The sequence below is a fragment of the Vidua chalybeata genome, assembly GCF_026979565.1.
Source record: "Vidua chalybeata isolate OUT-0048 chromosome W unlocalized genomic scaffold, bVidCha1 merged haplotype SUPER_W_unloc_9, whole genome shotgun sequence".
NCBI classification, from domain to species: Eukaryota; Metazoa; Chordata; class Aves; order Passeriformes; family Viduidae; genus Vidua; species Vidua chalybeata.
This window is the reverse complement of record NW_026530344.1, coordinates 349,258-365,863: the sequence shown is the minus strand read 5'-3', so window position 1 is coordinate 365,863 and position 16,606 is coordinate 349,258. Positions and strand designations below refer to the sequence as shown.

Genomic DNA, 16,606 nt, shown 5'->3' with positions numbered 1-16,606 from the left:
TGTAATAGAATACCGATACTGGAATGAAATAATGTGTAGCTTTTGAGAATTTTAGCTAAAACAAACTTTAGATAATATATATTCAGAATTTTGCTTTTTTTAATATGAGTTGAAATCAGATTAAATTATTATTTGTAATGTTTATGTTAAAAACAAACTAATTTTTTCTTCAAGTTTTAAAGAAGCAGGTTACTTAAGAACTTAAGGCCACATTTTATATTGAATAACGTGTTTTAAAATTATTGATGAAGGTGCTTTAAAGCATGTAATGAAGTAACAAAATTAATGAAATAGGTTTCCTTTGTGTTTTCAATAGTGTTAAAAGTTCAGTTTAAGTGAATTCATCTGATATATGTACTTAGGCTCTTTTCTGGAGGGTTGATCTTAGTCACTTGACCTGATCTTAGTTTCTGGTTACACTAGTCCAGACAGCTGGAAAAATTTTTGCTACAAAGTTATTAAAAAGGATATTATATGTTTATTTATCAGCATACATTTTAATATTTTTTCTGCAACATGACCAGGGGCAGCTATACCCCTGGAAAGAATTGTGGGGAGAATCACTTAGAAGACTATCTGCACTGATTTTATATTTCTTTAGGCAATAGTGGATGTTATTGTGAATCTTCAGTTTAGCCTGATAGAAAAATTGTGGCAAACTTTCTGGCGCTATTCTCCCTCTTCTCCAGCTGACGATGCGGCTATTATTGAACTGAGGTCAGTAAATGTATCTTTGCTTACTGTTCACCATCATGATATAACAGCAGGAGTCAAATCAACAGAAGACTGAGTTTTACATATAAGCTAAGAACCTTTTCTGATATCAATAGTTTTTCAGGTTAAATTTGTGTTGTCTGTTGTTGATATATAGGGTGATGGTATATGTCAAACTGCAGCCTTGAAATGATTGTATGCATCTTCTATTTGTTCCTTTGGATTACTTAATTCAAAGTGTCTTTTCACAATATGTTGTCTGATCTGTTTAAATTGCAAGGACCATTTTTATCATATCTCTGCATTATTTATGGTCTGGAGCAGAACTTTGGAGGCCATTTTTTCCCACAGTTTCATATTATGAAGTTAGAGTTTCAATTGGATGTAACAGAGACATCTATAAAGTTTTCATTAAATAATCTGTTTCAAAATGCATTGTACTTTTCTTATCTGTATGTAAATGCATTTCCATTTGTTACATTTATTCACAACAGCAATCTGAGTGAAATAGAAAGTCGACTTCCAAAAGGAAAACTAATTACTCTGTGCAAAAATGAGTCTATTCTGAAATGGATGGGTAACTGTGACCATGTGATGTACCAGGCTTTGGTGGAGATTCTCATTCCTGATGTCCTTAGACCTATTCCTAGTAAGTTAAACACAGATAACATTTCATAAGACTGTCTTTTGTTTTGTTTTATGTGGTGAAATTTTTGTGCCTCAGGAAACTTTTGGGAATGATTTTGAAGGATCTAAATGTTGTGTGTGTGTGTGATCTTTCCTTAACTGTTGACTAGAAGGGTGTACTGGAGTTGATGTAAGCATTGTATTTAAAGAAAAGCAGAGTGGATGTTTCATTGTATTTAGGAAAACCTATAGAATTTTAAAGAATATATTTTATTATGAATTATGCCTTTTTAACTGTAAATTCTAAGTTTTTATTAAAGATAAAAATGGCATTTTTTTTATACTAGTTCTAGTCTAACTGGAAGCTGTGAATGCACTATGGCCCTGAGTCCAATAATGTCAAGACAGTCTTTCTGTTGACTTCAGTATGCTTTAGTTTAAATTTTTTATATATAAGTTCTAGTTGTTAAAAAAAGTAAAATGTATATGCTTTGTAATTTTTGTTTTTGGATAGTTTAATATATTATCAGTGGCTGCTAAAACCTTATCAGTTTTGATACCTATTTAACGAACATAATGCTATCAAACATCTTAAGACTTGTTTATTGTTCCAGTCTACTATAGTTTATTTTCAATTTCCAGTATGAAGGACTCATCGATTGAGTCTAATATTATGGCAAACTGACCATTATCAGGAATAGAGCATTCTTTTATAGCATCCATGGTACTTTTTTATGGCTGCTTTTGGTAGTAAATTATTTTTAAATTGTTTTCCAGGAAGGATAGATTCTTTTTAAAAACATTTATTGCATGTTTTGCGTGTTGTGTTAAATCTTGAAAAGTAATTATAATTTTATATATATAGATAATATATAATATATAGTATTAAAAGAAATTATAAAAGAAATATTAGGAACCAACAGGGAGACACCTGTAAAATTCCACAAAGGAATTGTGTTCCTCTAAAATGGTGACAAGGTTGATAGGTCCACTGAAGTGCCTCTATAGCAATGCATGCAGGATGGATAAGAGACAGGAAAAGATGGAAGCCTCTGTGCACCTGGAAAGGTATGATTTAATACCATCACTGAAACAATGGGTCAAATTGCACAACTGAAACACTGCAATCAATGGCTATAAACTGTTCCGAAAGCACAGGCAAGGAAGAAGGGGTGGAGGGAGGGGTTGCCCTCTATGTAAAAAAACTTGACTGGAGAGAGCTGTCTTTGAAAACAAGTGCTGAATGGGTTGAGACCTTTGAGGTAAAAATAAGGGAAAAGCCAACAAAGGAAACCTCGTGGTTGGTGTTTGCTACAGGCTGCCCAATCAAGGGGAGCCTGTTGATGAAGTAAGTGTTCTTACTTCAGCTACAGGAAGCATCACACTTGCAGGCTCTGATCCTCCTGGAGGACCACCCTGACACTGGCAATCTCTCCTCCCATATCTTTCAAGACCCTGAAATTCAAGGTAGGGACTGGGAGAAAGAAGTCCCTCCCATCATGGGAGAAGATCAGGTTTGTGACCACCCAAGGAACCTGAGCATACATCAGTCCATGGGATGACAGGAGGAGCTGGAAGCCATTGTGCAGCGGGAAAACTATGACATAGTTACCGTCACAGAAACATGGTGGGATGACTCACATGACTGGAGTGCTGCAATGGATGGCTATAAACTCTTCAGAAAGGACAGGCAAGGAGGGAGAGATGGTGGGGTAGCCCTGTATGTTAGGGACTGACTCAACTGTCTGGAGCTTAATGATAGTGTCTATAGGGTTGAGTGTTTACTCAAGAATCAGGGGCAAGGCCAACAAGACAGATATGGTGGGAGTCTGTTATAGACCACTCAACCAGGATGAAGAGGCAGATGAAATATTCTATAAACAGCTGGAAGAAGTCTTTATAATCACTATCCCTTGTTCTTGTGGGAGACCAATTTATCAGATGTCTGCTGAAAATACCACACAGCAGAGAGGAAACAGTCTAGGAGGTTCCTGGAGTGTGTGCAAGAGAACTTCCTGACACAGATGGTGAACCAACTCAGGAAGGTGCCCCACTGGACCTGTTGTATGTGAACAGTAATGGACTGCTGGGTGATGTCTTAGGCAAAGCGATCATGTAATGACAGTTTTTGATTCTCAGACAAGTAAGGAGAGGTGACAACATAACTGCTACCTTGGACTTGCAGAGAGCAGACTGGCCTGTTTAGGAGACTGGTTGAGAGAGTCCTTTGGGAGGCAGTCCTGAAGGGCTAAGAAGTCCAGGAAGACTGGACATTCTTCAAGAATGAAATTCTAAAGGCACAAGAGCAGGTTGTCCCCACGTGTTGAAAGATGAACCTGCAGGGAAGATGACTGGCCTGGCTGAACAGAGAACTTTGGCTGGAACTCGGGGAAAATAAAGGAGAGTTTATGACCTTTGGAAGGAGGGACAGGCAACTCAGGAGGACTACAAAGATGTCATGAGTTTATGCAGGGAGAATGAGCCAGCAGTGTGCCCAGGTGACCAAGAAGGCCAAAGACATCCTAGCTTGTGTCAGAAATAGTGGGGCCAGTAGGACCAGGGAAGTGATTGCTCCCCTGTATTTCACACTGGTGAGGCTGCACCTCATATTGTGTTCACTTCTGGGTCTGGGCCCCTCACTTCAAGGAAGATATTGAGGTGCTGGAGCATGTCCAAAACCAGGCAGCAAAGCTGGTCAAGGGTCTGGAGCACAAGTCTTATGAGGAACGGCTGAGGGAGTTGGAGTGTGGGGAAAAGGAGGCTCAGGGTAGACCTTATGTCTCTTTACAACTACCTGAAAGGAGCTTGCAGCAAGGTGGGGGTCTCTACTCCATAGTAACAAGTGCTAGGACAAGTGGAAATGGCCTCATGATGCACCAGGAGAGGTTTAGAGTAGATATTAGGAAAAATTTCTTGTCAAGCATTAGAGCCACCATCCCTGGAGGTATTTAAAAGATGTAGCTGTGGCACTTAGGAACATGGTTCAATGGTGGACTTGGCAATGTTAGGTTAATGGTTGGACTCAACGATCTTAGGAGGTCTTTTGCAACCTAAATAGTTCTATGATTCCATGACCCAACAAGATGCATGCCAGGGTCCTGAAGGAACTGATATAGTTCACAAGCCATTCTCCATTACATTTAAGAAGTCATGGCAGTCAGACTGCATCACCAGTGACTGGAAAAAGGGAAACATTGCACCCATTTTTAAAAAGTGTAAAAACAAGGATTCTGGGAACTACCGACCAGTTGGCCTCACCTGTTAGCTGTAAGATCATGGAGCATGTAAAGGAAACTTCCCAGTCTTACCATTCAGGAGTCTCTGGCAGTCACACTCCAAACGTCAGAGACTTTAACTGCTGGGACCAAAGCCTCTTCTCAGCGGTGGCTCCAGTGAGCTGAAGGGAGCCCCTGCACACCCCACTCACATGCAGTCAGACCAGATTTCCTTACCAGTTCGACCCCAGGTTTCCCATAGCAATCTCAGATGTCTCGTTCCATAAAGCAATTTATTCACTGTGCGGCAACACAGAAACAGCCTGAGCTGATGCCTCCAAGGAGTCTCGTGTATGGTCAGACTAGGTAGTTTCCTTAACAGAGCAGATCCTCCTGGAAGCTACATCGATGACAGGGGGGACATTAGACACAGCTAACATGGCTTCACCAAGGACAAATCGTGTCTGACTAATCTAGTGGCCTTGTACAATGGAGTGACTACATCAGTGGAAAAGGGAAGAGCTACAGATGTCATCTACCTGGACTTATGTAAGGCCTTTGATACAGTCCCCCAAAATATTCTGACAACTTAGATGGTGTTGTGGTTTAACCCCAGCTGGCAAATAAGTACCACACAGATGCTCTCTCCCCCACTAGCTGCATGGGAAATCAGAAAAAAGTAAAACTTGTGGGTTGAGATAAGAACAGTTTAAAAATTGAAACAAATTAAAATATAATAAGACTAATATTGTTAATGATGATAGTAACAATAATAATAATTGTAATGAAAAGGAGAGAGAGAAAAAATAAAACCCAAGAAATACAAGTGCTCTCCACCTGCTGACCGATGCCCAGCCTGTCCCTGAGCAGCGATTGATCACTTCCAGTTAACTCCCCCCAGTTTATATCCTGGGCATGATGCTCTATGGAGTGGAATATCCATTTGGCCAGTTCAGGTCTCCTGTCCCAGTCATGCTCCCTCACAGCTTTTTGTGTACCTCACTAGCAGAGCATGAGATACTGAAAAGTCCTTGACTTAGAGTAAGCTCTACTAGGGAAAAACCAAAACATCTCTGTGTTATCAATATTATTACAGAATCACAGAATCATTTAGGTTGGAAAAGACCTCTAAGATTGAGTCCAACATGTAACTAACTTATTTAACTAACCTTGTCAACTACACCATAGCACTAAGTGTCATATCCAGGTTTTATTTAAAACCTCCAGGGATGGTGACTCCATCACCTTCCTGGGCAGTCCATTCCAATGTTTACCAACCTTTTCTGTGAATAAATTCCTCCTGATGTCCAGCCTAAACCTCCCCTGGTGCAACTTGAGGCTATGTCCTCTCATCCTGTCGCTAGTTGCCTGGGAGTAGAGGCCAAGCTCTACATCATCACAACCTCCTTTCAGGTAGTTGTAGAGAGTGACAAGATCACCCCCGAGCCTCCTTTTCTCCAGGCTAAACAACCCCAGCTCCCTCAGCCACTCCTCATATGACTTACTCTCTAGATCCTTCACCAGCTTCCTTTTCCTTCTATGGACTTGCTCCAGAACCTCAGTGTCCTTCCTGTAGCGAGGGGTCCAGAACTGGACACGGTACTCAAGGTGTGCCCTCACCAGTGCCCAGTAGAGAGGGACAATTACTTCCCTGGTCCTGCTGGCCATACTATTTCTGATACATGACCTTCTTGGCCATCTGAGCACACTGATGGCTCATGTTCAGCTGGCTATTGATCAACACCTCCAGGTCATTTTCCACTGGGCAGCTTTCCACCTGCTTTTCCCCAAGCCTGTAGTGCTGAATGGGGTTGTTGTGACCCAGGTGCAGGACCTGGCACTTGGCCTTCACGAACCTCATACAATTCACCTCAGTCCATCAATTTAGCTTGTCCAGACCCCTCTTTGTAGGGGTGATTTGCTCCAAAACATTCCACCTTGGGTGGATCCCATCAAGTCCCATAGACTTGTGTATGTCTAACTGATGTAGCAGGTGTTATTTGCTAGGTGGAATGAGTCCCACAACTGGAATGCTGTGATGAAGGGCTACAGGCTGTTTAGGAGGGATAGGCAGGGCAGGTGAGATGGACATGTGGCACTATATGTAAGGAAGAGGTTTGATTGTACAGTCCTTACAGTTGGCAGTGATGTGGTGGAGAACCTCTGAGTGAGGCTTAAGGGGATGGAAAACAAAGGAGATATTATAGTGAGTGTTTATTACTGATCACCCATCCAGGATGTAAGCAGTGATGAGTTCTTCTGTAAGCAATTAGGAGAAATCTCTGGATCAGTAGCCCACATCCCTATGAGAGATTCCAACTTCCTGGACATCAACTGGGAATATCATCCTGCTGTGACGAGCAGGACTTGGGAAGTCTTAAAGTTTGTGGGAGGTAACTTCTTGTCACAAGTACTCTGTGAGCCAACTAGAAAAGATGACCTTCTAGACTTGTTGTTTGTGACTAGAGAAGGACTCTTGGGAGATGTGATGGTTGGTGGCTGTCTTGCCTACAGTGATCAACAGTTGGACTCAATGATCTTAATGATTCTATGATCATGGAATGTTTGAGATTAAAATTTTCAGTGTAGTGAGAAAAAAACATCAGCAGAGTTGTTACACTGGACTTTAAGAAAGCAAACTAAGCTATTAAGGGAGATATGTAGCAGAGTACCCTCAGAATCTGCTTTGAGGGCTTAGGGACCCACAAGTTCTGGTCAGTTTTAAAAGGTATTTAAAAGACATATAGATGTGGTGCTTGGGGACATGGTTATTTGCTTTCTTCTAGTCGTCATGAACTTTCCCTGATCACCATGACCATTCAAAGATAATTGAGAGTGGCCACACAGTGAAATCAGCCACCTCGCTCAGCACTCATGGGTGCATCTGATCAGGGCCATGGACTTATGCCTCTCCAATTTTTTAAATGTTTTCCTAACTGGGTTGTCCTCTATTGAGGAGAATTTTTCCTTGCTGCAGACTTTTCCTTTGGTCTCAGAGGCTTCAGATTCCTGAAGGTAGTCCTTACCAGTAAAGACTCAAGTGTAGAAGGCATCCTGTACCTCAGACTTTGTCATTAGGTTCCCTGCCCCCATTCAGCACCAGGCCCATGTTTTCTCTGGTCTTCATTTTTTCTGCTGATGTACCTGTAGAAACCCTTAATGTTGCTCTTCAGTTTCAACTCCAGGTGGACTTTGGTTTTCCTAACCCCATTTCTGCATACTTGGACAATGTCTCTGCATTCCTCCTGGGTCACTTGCCCCTTTTTGCAGCTCCTGTGTGCTTCCTTTTCATGTCCGAGTTTAGTCGTGAGCTCCTTGTTCATTCATGCAGACCTGTGACCTTTGCTTGATTTCCTGCTCATTGTGATGGACTATTCTTGAGCTTGGAGGAGGTGATCTTTGAATATCAAACAGGTCTCCTAGATCCAGAGTGCTCTCCAGGACTGTCTCCCATGGGATTCTTCCAAGCAGGCCTGTGCACAGGCCAAAGTCTGCTCTCCTTAAATTTGGAGTTGTCCTGCCATTTGCCTTTTTCCATCCTCTCAGTATACTCAACTCCACCATCTCATGGTTAATGCAGCTCAGACTCCCCCCAAGCTTCATATCACCAACAGTTTGTAAGAACTGTAAGAAAAGTTTCCTTGTTTGTAAGAATTTGGTCCAGCAGTGTCTCCTTTTCAGCTCTGTTTTGCCAATTACATGCTCTGTCTTTTCCATAACACTCTGCTTACCAACTCATTCCAGTACTCCTTCACTTGACTGTGGGTCATCATCTCCATCCCCCGTTATTTCTAGTTTAAAGTTCTCCTCACCAGGTTGGCCAGCCTGTTGGTAAAGATGGTTTTGCCCCACTTGGTCAGGTGGATCCCATCTCTAACAGTCTTCAGTCTTTAAAGAAGGGTCCCAATAGACATAAAATACAAATGCCAGTCGTCATTGCCAGATGGGCAACCAACTGTTGACCCACAGGATACTTCCATTCCCCCTCAAGCTCTTGCTTTTCACTGGAAAGACCAATGAGAAAACTACCTGGGCCCCCATACCCTTGACCATTGCACCTAGATGCATGTAGTCACATTTATATGCTCCAGGTCTCCTCTGGCAGTATTGGTGCCCACGTAAATATTTGCAAGGAGTAATAATCTGGGGGTTGGACAAGCCTTGTCAGTATCGCCACATCATCCCAGATTCAACCCCCAGCAAACAGTAAATCTTCCAACACAGCAGGTCAGGTTGGCAGATGTGGGCCCCAATCCCCATAGCACGGAGTCTCCCATTATTATCAGTTATCACTTCCTTCTGATGCTGCTGCATGGCTCAGGCTTAGCTAGCTCTTGGACAGAGTTCCCAGACCCTCATCTGCTGTGAGGGTACTGCATCTGTTCCTTGTTGGAGATATGCAGGTGAAGCAGGAGCCTTCTTTCTGTTTCCAAAAGTCACAGGCTTCCAGCCTTTGCCATTTCCTAATACAATTAGCACAGACCACCTGATCCTCCTTCAATACAGCTGAGACCTCAGGCTGGAGGGTCTTGAGAAAGATCTCTTTCTCACCTTCTCTGATACTGCACAGTCTGCTGACCTCTTCCTGCACTTCCTTGGCAACACAGGTCCTGTTCCACTGCACACCTTCTGCAGGCAAGGAAACTGTCCCACTCTGCCTCAGCCTCATCAAGAGACCCCAAGCACTTGCTGTACTCTGAGCTGCATCTTCCCTCAGAAGTTTGGTCTGGATTGAGGCCTCTGACATTATAGGGATAGTTGCTCTGATGGCTGGAGGTGGTACTCTGTGACACATTAACACCATTGCTGAGGACATGAATGCTGTTCTCTCTTCTGACACAAGTACTGCATCTGTTGTCTACCTCTGTTATCTATGCTGTAAGAAGCATCTCAGGAAAATATTTGCAAGTACTGCTCTGTAGAAATACCCCATCATAGGCAGGTTTCTTTTTTTCTGGATAATCAGAAAGGTACCAACAACAGCTGGCCAAAAATAAAAAAAAAAAGGGAAAATGTGTTTAATTTTGTAAGGATGCAAACTGATAATTCTATTTTTTGAGTTTCATCTTTTTTTCTTTTCCTGATTTTCAGTATTTGGGGAAACCTACTCTTTCACGTAACTTCCTAATAAATATTACCATAAAATAAATTAATAGTGAAGAAAACCTTTTGAAAAGCAAGCTCTAAGTAAAATTTGGTTAGTTGAAATTTTTGTGAAAACATTTCAGTGCCGACAAAATAAATGAAAAACTACTGTGTGGGAAAAAGCCACATTTCTTTGTTTAAAAAGAGGCCAAACACTTTATACTTCAATCAGGAGTAAAATTTATTATTATCTTATGATTCTAGCAAAATACCAGAGCCACTGTGTATTAATGGCAATAGATCCTTTCCCCTGAGAATGGCCTTTTTATCTCTTCACAAGTGACAGGATGGATAGCACCAAACTTGTTTGGAAGTTCCTCTTCCAGACAGAGAAGTTATGTTCAAGATATTTTTCATGTTGTATCTGTCAATTTCAGCAATTACAAATACCAGAAAGACTGCAAAATCTTGTTATTTATGCAGAAGAAATATTTCAGATGAGAAACCCAAGCTTTTTGAAGGCTTATACAAAAATACCTTTTCCTTTTAACTTTTTTTGCTGTATCATTTAATGTGTGTTTAGTAACACTTTGCAAACTATCTGAATGAGCTTTTTTTTTTTTTTTATTCTGCAGGTAATAAATTAACATGAGCAAATGCTTTGTTAATTAGCAAGTGTATGCAAAAATGTTAATGTAGAAACATGTGGGTTAAATGATTGACAGTGAAACAGAGTGTTTGCTCTTTGCCTGGAAACCTCAAGAAAGAAAAAAGAAAAAGCCCGTTCCATAGAGCTAATTCAGAAGTTTTATAAGTCCAAATTAAATTTCAGATGAGCATTCACATTTGGGGACAGTTACATAAACCAGTTGCCACTATAAATTTGAAGAAAATAATGCTTTAAAATATAAAATATTTCTTTCTTTTTTAAGCAAATTGGCTAACTTTGCTAGAAGAAGTTTTTATTTACAGGATTCATTAATTACTCAAGCTGAAAAAGGGCATTTCTCATATTAGGTGACTTCCATGAGCAATTAATTCTTACTCTACCAAACGTGCTGTTTTGCCTCATAAACAAAATCCACTGTTTACTTCCACTGTTTCTTCTTAGATGTAGTAAAACCAAAATCACTTATAGATAGTAATATTTCCCTTTTCTATTTTTTTTCTTCTTTATTACTGTAGCAGCATTCATTCTCCACCACCAAATTTTCACACCAGTATGAGCAATCCTACCTTGTTTGTTTCATACATTCTTATATATTCCTTACCGATACCGTCGTTGAACATTGCACATTGCATTTTGTTCTTCAGAACTAAAAGAAAAACATGTTGGCAATGGTTCAGGGTACTTCAAGCTTACTTGAGGAAACTGAACTAGTGCAATAATTGTCGTTTCCTGTGGGGTTTTGCTCTTTAAAAGCAAAAGCACTTAGGCAAAAAAATTATGGCAGAAAATTCATGATGAAAGTTTTCAGGAGATAGGAAACAGTTGTTACAATTATTGATGTACCTGTAGGAATGCAAAAAAGAATTTTCACTGCTGATCATAAGATTTTGAAGGGGTCTTAGGTGAAATGGTCAGTTCTGTTTGTTAAATCAGAAACTAAATAATTGTTACATAATATAGACTCAAAGAATAATTCAGGTTGGAAGGTACCTCAGGAGGTGTCTAGTCCAACCTCCTGCTCAAAGCATGGTCAATGCTGAATTCACACTTGTTTGTTCAGGGCTTTACCTTGTCAGGTCTTGGAAACATCTAAGGATGGAAGCTACACAAAGCTCTCTGGGTGACCAGTTGCACTGTTCAACTGTCTTCTTGGGTTGCTTTTGCTCTGCTTTGTTGTCCCTCTGGCTGATAGGGACAGCTCTGCTGTTCAAGTCCCTCAGCAAAACTGGAGCCTGTAAACATGAAGCTTATTCCAGGTACCTGAAGGAGACATGTATTGGTTTTACATGGCAAGCTTTTGGTAGAGGTGAGGGGTGCACAGATGTCTTCTATGAGAAGATACCATAAGCTGTCCCCATGTCAGAAAGGGACACTTTCCGCTGGCTCCAAGATGGACCTGCTGCTGGCCAAAGTCTAAACCAGAGACATTAGTAGCATCTCTGTGGTAACATATTTTGAAAAAGAGTAAAAAATGGGTCACAGCAGCAGCCAGGAGAGAGGAGTGAGAATATGTGAGAGAAACAACTCTGCAGACACGAAGGTCAGTGAAGAAGGAGGGGAGAATGTGCTCCAGTTGCTGGAGCAGAGATTTCTCTGCAGCCCATGGGGAAGACCATGGTGAAGTACATTGTCACCCTGCAACCCATGGAGGATCCCACATGAGAGCAGGCGGGTGTACCCCAAAGGAAGCTGCAGCCCATGGAGAGCCCATGCTAGAGCAGGTTTTCTGCTGGAACCTGTGACCTTGTGAGGAGACAAATGCTGGAACAGTCTGTTTTTGTAGGACTTCACCGCATGGAAAAGACCTATACTGGAGCAGTTTGTGAAGAACTGCAGCCTATGGGAAGGATCCATGTTCAAGAAGGTCGTGAAGGACTGTCTCCCATGGGTGAGACCCAATACTGGAGCAGGAGAAGAGCGTGAGGAGGAAGGAGAGGCAGAGACAGTGTTATGAACTGACTGCAACCCCCATTTCTTGTTGCCCTGGGCCACTTGGGGGGAGGAGGTAGAAGAGTTGGGAGTTAAGTTGTTCCTGGAAAGAAGTGAAGGTTGGAGGAAGTTTTTTTAGATTTGTTTTTATATCTCTCTCCAACTCTGATTTGCAATAAATTCAATTAATTTCCCCAAGTGGAGTCGGTTTTGCCTGCAACGGCAATTGCTGAGTGATCTCCCTGTTCTTATCTTGACCTATGAGCATTTCTTTGTATTTTTCTCCACTGTTCTGTTGAAAAGGGAGAGTGATAGAGCAGCTTGGTGAGCACCTGGCAGTCAGCCAAGGTCAAGCCACCACAAGACTTCATCTACTTTTTCCTTATGAGATAGGCTGTATCAGATACCCACATCACCCATATTGTTATGTAATCTAACCTGGACCCTTAAGCTCTGAACTGGCTTATCATCCATCCCTAGGCAAAGCTCTATGCATTGCAGCTCCTCTTTCATATAGAGCACCTTCTTGTCTTGTTTCCCCTAAAGATTCTGTATTTATCCATTGCAGCACTCCAGAGAATCCCATAGTTATAGTTGCACAAAGTCCAGTTGGAGGCCAGTAAATAGCAGTGTACCCCAGAGGTCAGTACTGGATCCAACACTGTTCACTATCTTTATTGGTGATCTGGATGATGGGGCAGAGCATACCCTCAGCAAGTTTGTTGATGACACAAAACTGAAGAGTGGCTGATGCATCACAAGATTGTGCTGCTATCCAGAGGGACCTCGACAGGATGGAGAAATGGGCTGACAGGAGCCTCATATACAGTTCAATGAGGGGAAGTGCCAAGTCCTGCCCCTGGAGAGGAACAATCCTATGTGCCAGTACATGCCAAGGAGGCCAACCAACTGGAAAGCAGCTTTGCAGAAAAGGACCAGTGGGTCCTGGTGGACACCAAGTTGAACATGAGCCAGCAGAGTGCCCTTGCTGCAAAGAGGGCTAATGGTATCCTGGGCTGTATTAGACAAAGTGTTGCCAGTAGGTCCAGGTAGGTGATCCTTCCCCTTTATTCAGCACCATTTGAGTGCTGCATACCTGGAGTCTTGTATCTAGTTCTGGTCTCCCCAGTACGAGAGTGACATGGACATACTGAAGAGAGTCCAATGAAGGGCCATGAATTGGCACTGCTTAACTATCCTTAAGGTGAAAAAAATTCTCCTATCAAGTCAGGATCACTCTTTTTTCAGTTTATGCCCAGTATTTCTCACCCTCTGGCCACACATCATTGTGAAGAGGCTGAGTCTGTTCTTGATACCTTGTATGTATTGAAAGCCTTCTATTAGGTCCCCCCTAAACTTTCTCTATTTCAGGCTGAAACACCTAGTTCCCTCAGCCTCTCTTCATAAGGTATGTGCTCCAGCTCCCTGACCATGTCAGTGGCCCTCTACTGAACTTACTACAGTTTATCAACATACTTCTTGTAATGATAGGGATCCAAACCTAACTGGATAAGTCTCTGAGCCAATAAATGCAGTAGTTCTCAATGTGGAATATTTAAATACTGAAGATGCAAAAGGTTTCAAGAGAGGCACCTTGCCATCCTTTTAATTTTATTTTTATTTTTATTCTTTAATGTTTAGGTGCCTTGACTCAGGCCATTCGCAATTTTGCAAAAAGCCTTGAAGGCTGGCTTTCCAGTGCCATGAACAATATTCCACAAAGAATGATACAAAGCAAGGTAAACAAAGTTGACTGCAGTTTTCTTCTCTTTCTGCAATTGTACACTAGATGTCATTCAAGATCTAAAAATAGCAGCATTTTAACTTTTATGCTAAATGTCATATTTAGGTTAAACTTCAAACATGAACCATGGGGTTGGAAATAACTTTGTTTTGCAAAAAAAAAAAAATCATAGAAAAACGGCATTTGTTCCATTATATGTGAATTGCAATATCTGAGGGATCATAAATTAATACAGCAATTTTAGAATTAAAATAGACAAAGCAGAAGATTGGTTGATAATACAATGTGTTAAGATAAATGGATTTCTTCATAGGTTGCCACTGTAAGTGCCTTTGCCCAGACTTTGAGAAGATACACATCTCTCAATCACCTGGCTCAGGCAGCTCGGGCTGTGCTTCAGAACACTTCTCAGATCAACCAGATGCTCAGTGATCTCAACCGTGTGGATTTTGCCAATGTACAGGTACCTTTCGCTTTAAAACCCAGAGTTAAAAAAAAATCATTTCCACACATTTTTTTAAAAATTTTATTGTTAGTTCTTATTTTATCAAGAAAGCAAAGTGGGAACATTTTTCTGATCTATATATATACAGTGATTCAGGCAAAACTTTCTAGCTTCTGCTTTGGCCATAAGAAAAATAGAACCTCGGAAACATTATCTATTTCCGTTTTCTCTGAAGACTTCTTATCCTTCAGACCATGCATTCTGCCAGTTTTTATTTAATGCATATGAAATTGTAGACTACATGTGTTCTTAGAATGAACAGCATGAACAATACCTGAAGATGAAATCTTGGATAGCATAGCTTCTGATCTTTCATTGAAAAATACTGATTATAAAGCACTATTTCTAGTACAGATGGTTTAATTATTTTTAATATGTTTCATATTTTTTATTTAAAATACAATATAATTAGCATACTTTCTTTAATTGTTTGTGTTTATATTTCCAACCTTTCCTAAGTAAATGGTTAGAACTAGTTTCCAGTTATCTGTAAAACATCAATTTATTATTTTTCATTTGGTTTAGAAAAAGGTTTCCCTTTTATCTTTTTCTTCTGCTTAGAAGAAACAAGTTTTTTTCTTTTGTTGCACAACTAGCTTACATGGCCCAGATTACTGGTAGTCATACATTTTTCTTCTTTCATGAACAAACATTTTAAAATATTTTGACTTAAGTTCAGAACTTCACTAGCACAGTTGAATTCTTTTTGTTTGTTGCAAAGATCTTTGAATAAATGACATTTAACACAATATAGTTATATTGCATAATAGTGTGTAAACTACCTAAGATTTAGTATGTAACCAAATATATGGTATATTAAAATTTGTTCTGTGGTAAGATATAGAGTCTATGAAAGTTGAGATGTTAACTTGGCATGTGATAGCTAGAGTTTAAGAATATGGTCTTTGTTAAATCAATATTGGTTTTTCCATTTAACAGAAGTATCCATATTGGTTTTATTAAAACTTTAAATTTTAATATAATCATATTCCATGATAATACTGTGAATTGCTCTTTATTGCATATAGACTGTGTTTGTCCAATTGTGTACTATTTATATTACTCATTAGGCAATGAGTAATATACTGCAGATTGTGGATAAACACAACAATCCTTTTTTGCCTATAAAAGAAAGCTCTTTTAAAGTGAGGTGATTAAAAATGTAACAGAAATTTTATTTGGTCTTAAGTCCTTTGTTGTGGTTTAGGAATGGTATTCCCCAATTTAGTGTTCCCACTGAAACACCCCAGACCATGTGCCACTCACTCACTCCTCCCCTCCCCATGTCAGGATGGAGAGGAGAATTGGAAGTACAAAAGGTAAAAAACATGGGTTGAGATAAGAACAATTTACTAGAAACAGCAATGAGATAAGAAAACAAACAGTAACAGCAACAATATTATTACCAAAAGTGTATAAGAGAGGTGAGCAATTTACATGGAAATGTTCACCACTATACCAAATGGAGCCCAACAATACTCGACCTCTGCCACACTACCCCAACCTGGAAGGGACCCCTTTTCCCATTCCTGGAAAATTACATGAGATAGTATAGAATAACCTCTGGGTCCTAGACATGCCCCCTCTTGGCTACAGCAAAAATTAACCCTGTCTTGGCCAGAACCAGGACATCATCATACACACACACACACACATATATGCGCAATCACAGGCATCATTGCCATAGTCAATGGCCATCCCTCCAAGATGTCTGTTGAGTTAATTTAGTCCATGACTGTGGGTTCTATCCATCGTAGATGTCTTCCAGGGCAGGAGAGCTGGTGTGCTGTTGGCTGGTTGAAAGCTGCATCAGGACTGGTGTATCGGGAGCACTCCATCCTCATTGTCCATGGTAGTTATGACATACAGTGGCAGTGTCATTCAGCAACCAGTATTATACAATTCAACATTGCAGACTGTTCTCACCCAAAAATCAAATCTCCTTGAGGTAAAACTTGCCTTGATCCACCTTGTCCTTCAATAACTTCTGCAACTCACCATGTAGGACTCCATATGTCAGCTTTCTGTTTTCAATGGATCCTTACAATATGGCAGGAACTATTAGTGAAGAAAGCGTATCACTTTTCATTTTCTGGTAGCTGATTATATGGTGGAGC

The 16,606-nt window shown here is 40.6% G+C and overlaps 1 protein-coding gene across 1 annotated transcript in view; it reads left to right on the top strand.

The window, feature by feature from the left end:
* The window catches only part of LOC128783025 (transcription factor RFX3-like), a 197,015-nt gene that overhangs the window by 146,454 nt on the left and 33,955 nt on the right, over positions 1-16,606 (top strand). The window contains exons 10-13 of the mRNA XM_053933599.1: positions 602-717; positions 1,209-1,363; positions 13,882-13,979; positions 14,298-14,447. Of these exons, the coding sequence (XP_053789574.1) occupies positions 602-717; positions 1,209-1,363; positions 13,882-13,979; positions 14,298-14,447 (519 nt within the window). The remainder of the gene's footprint in view (positions 1-601; positions 718-1,208; positions 1,364-13,881; positions 13,980-14,297; positions 14,448-16,606) is intronic.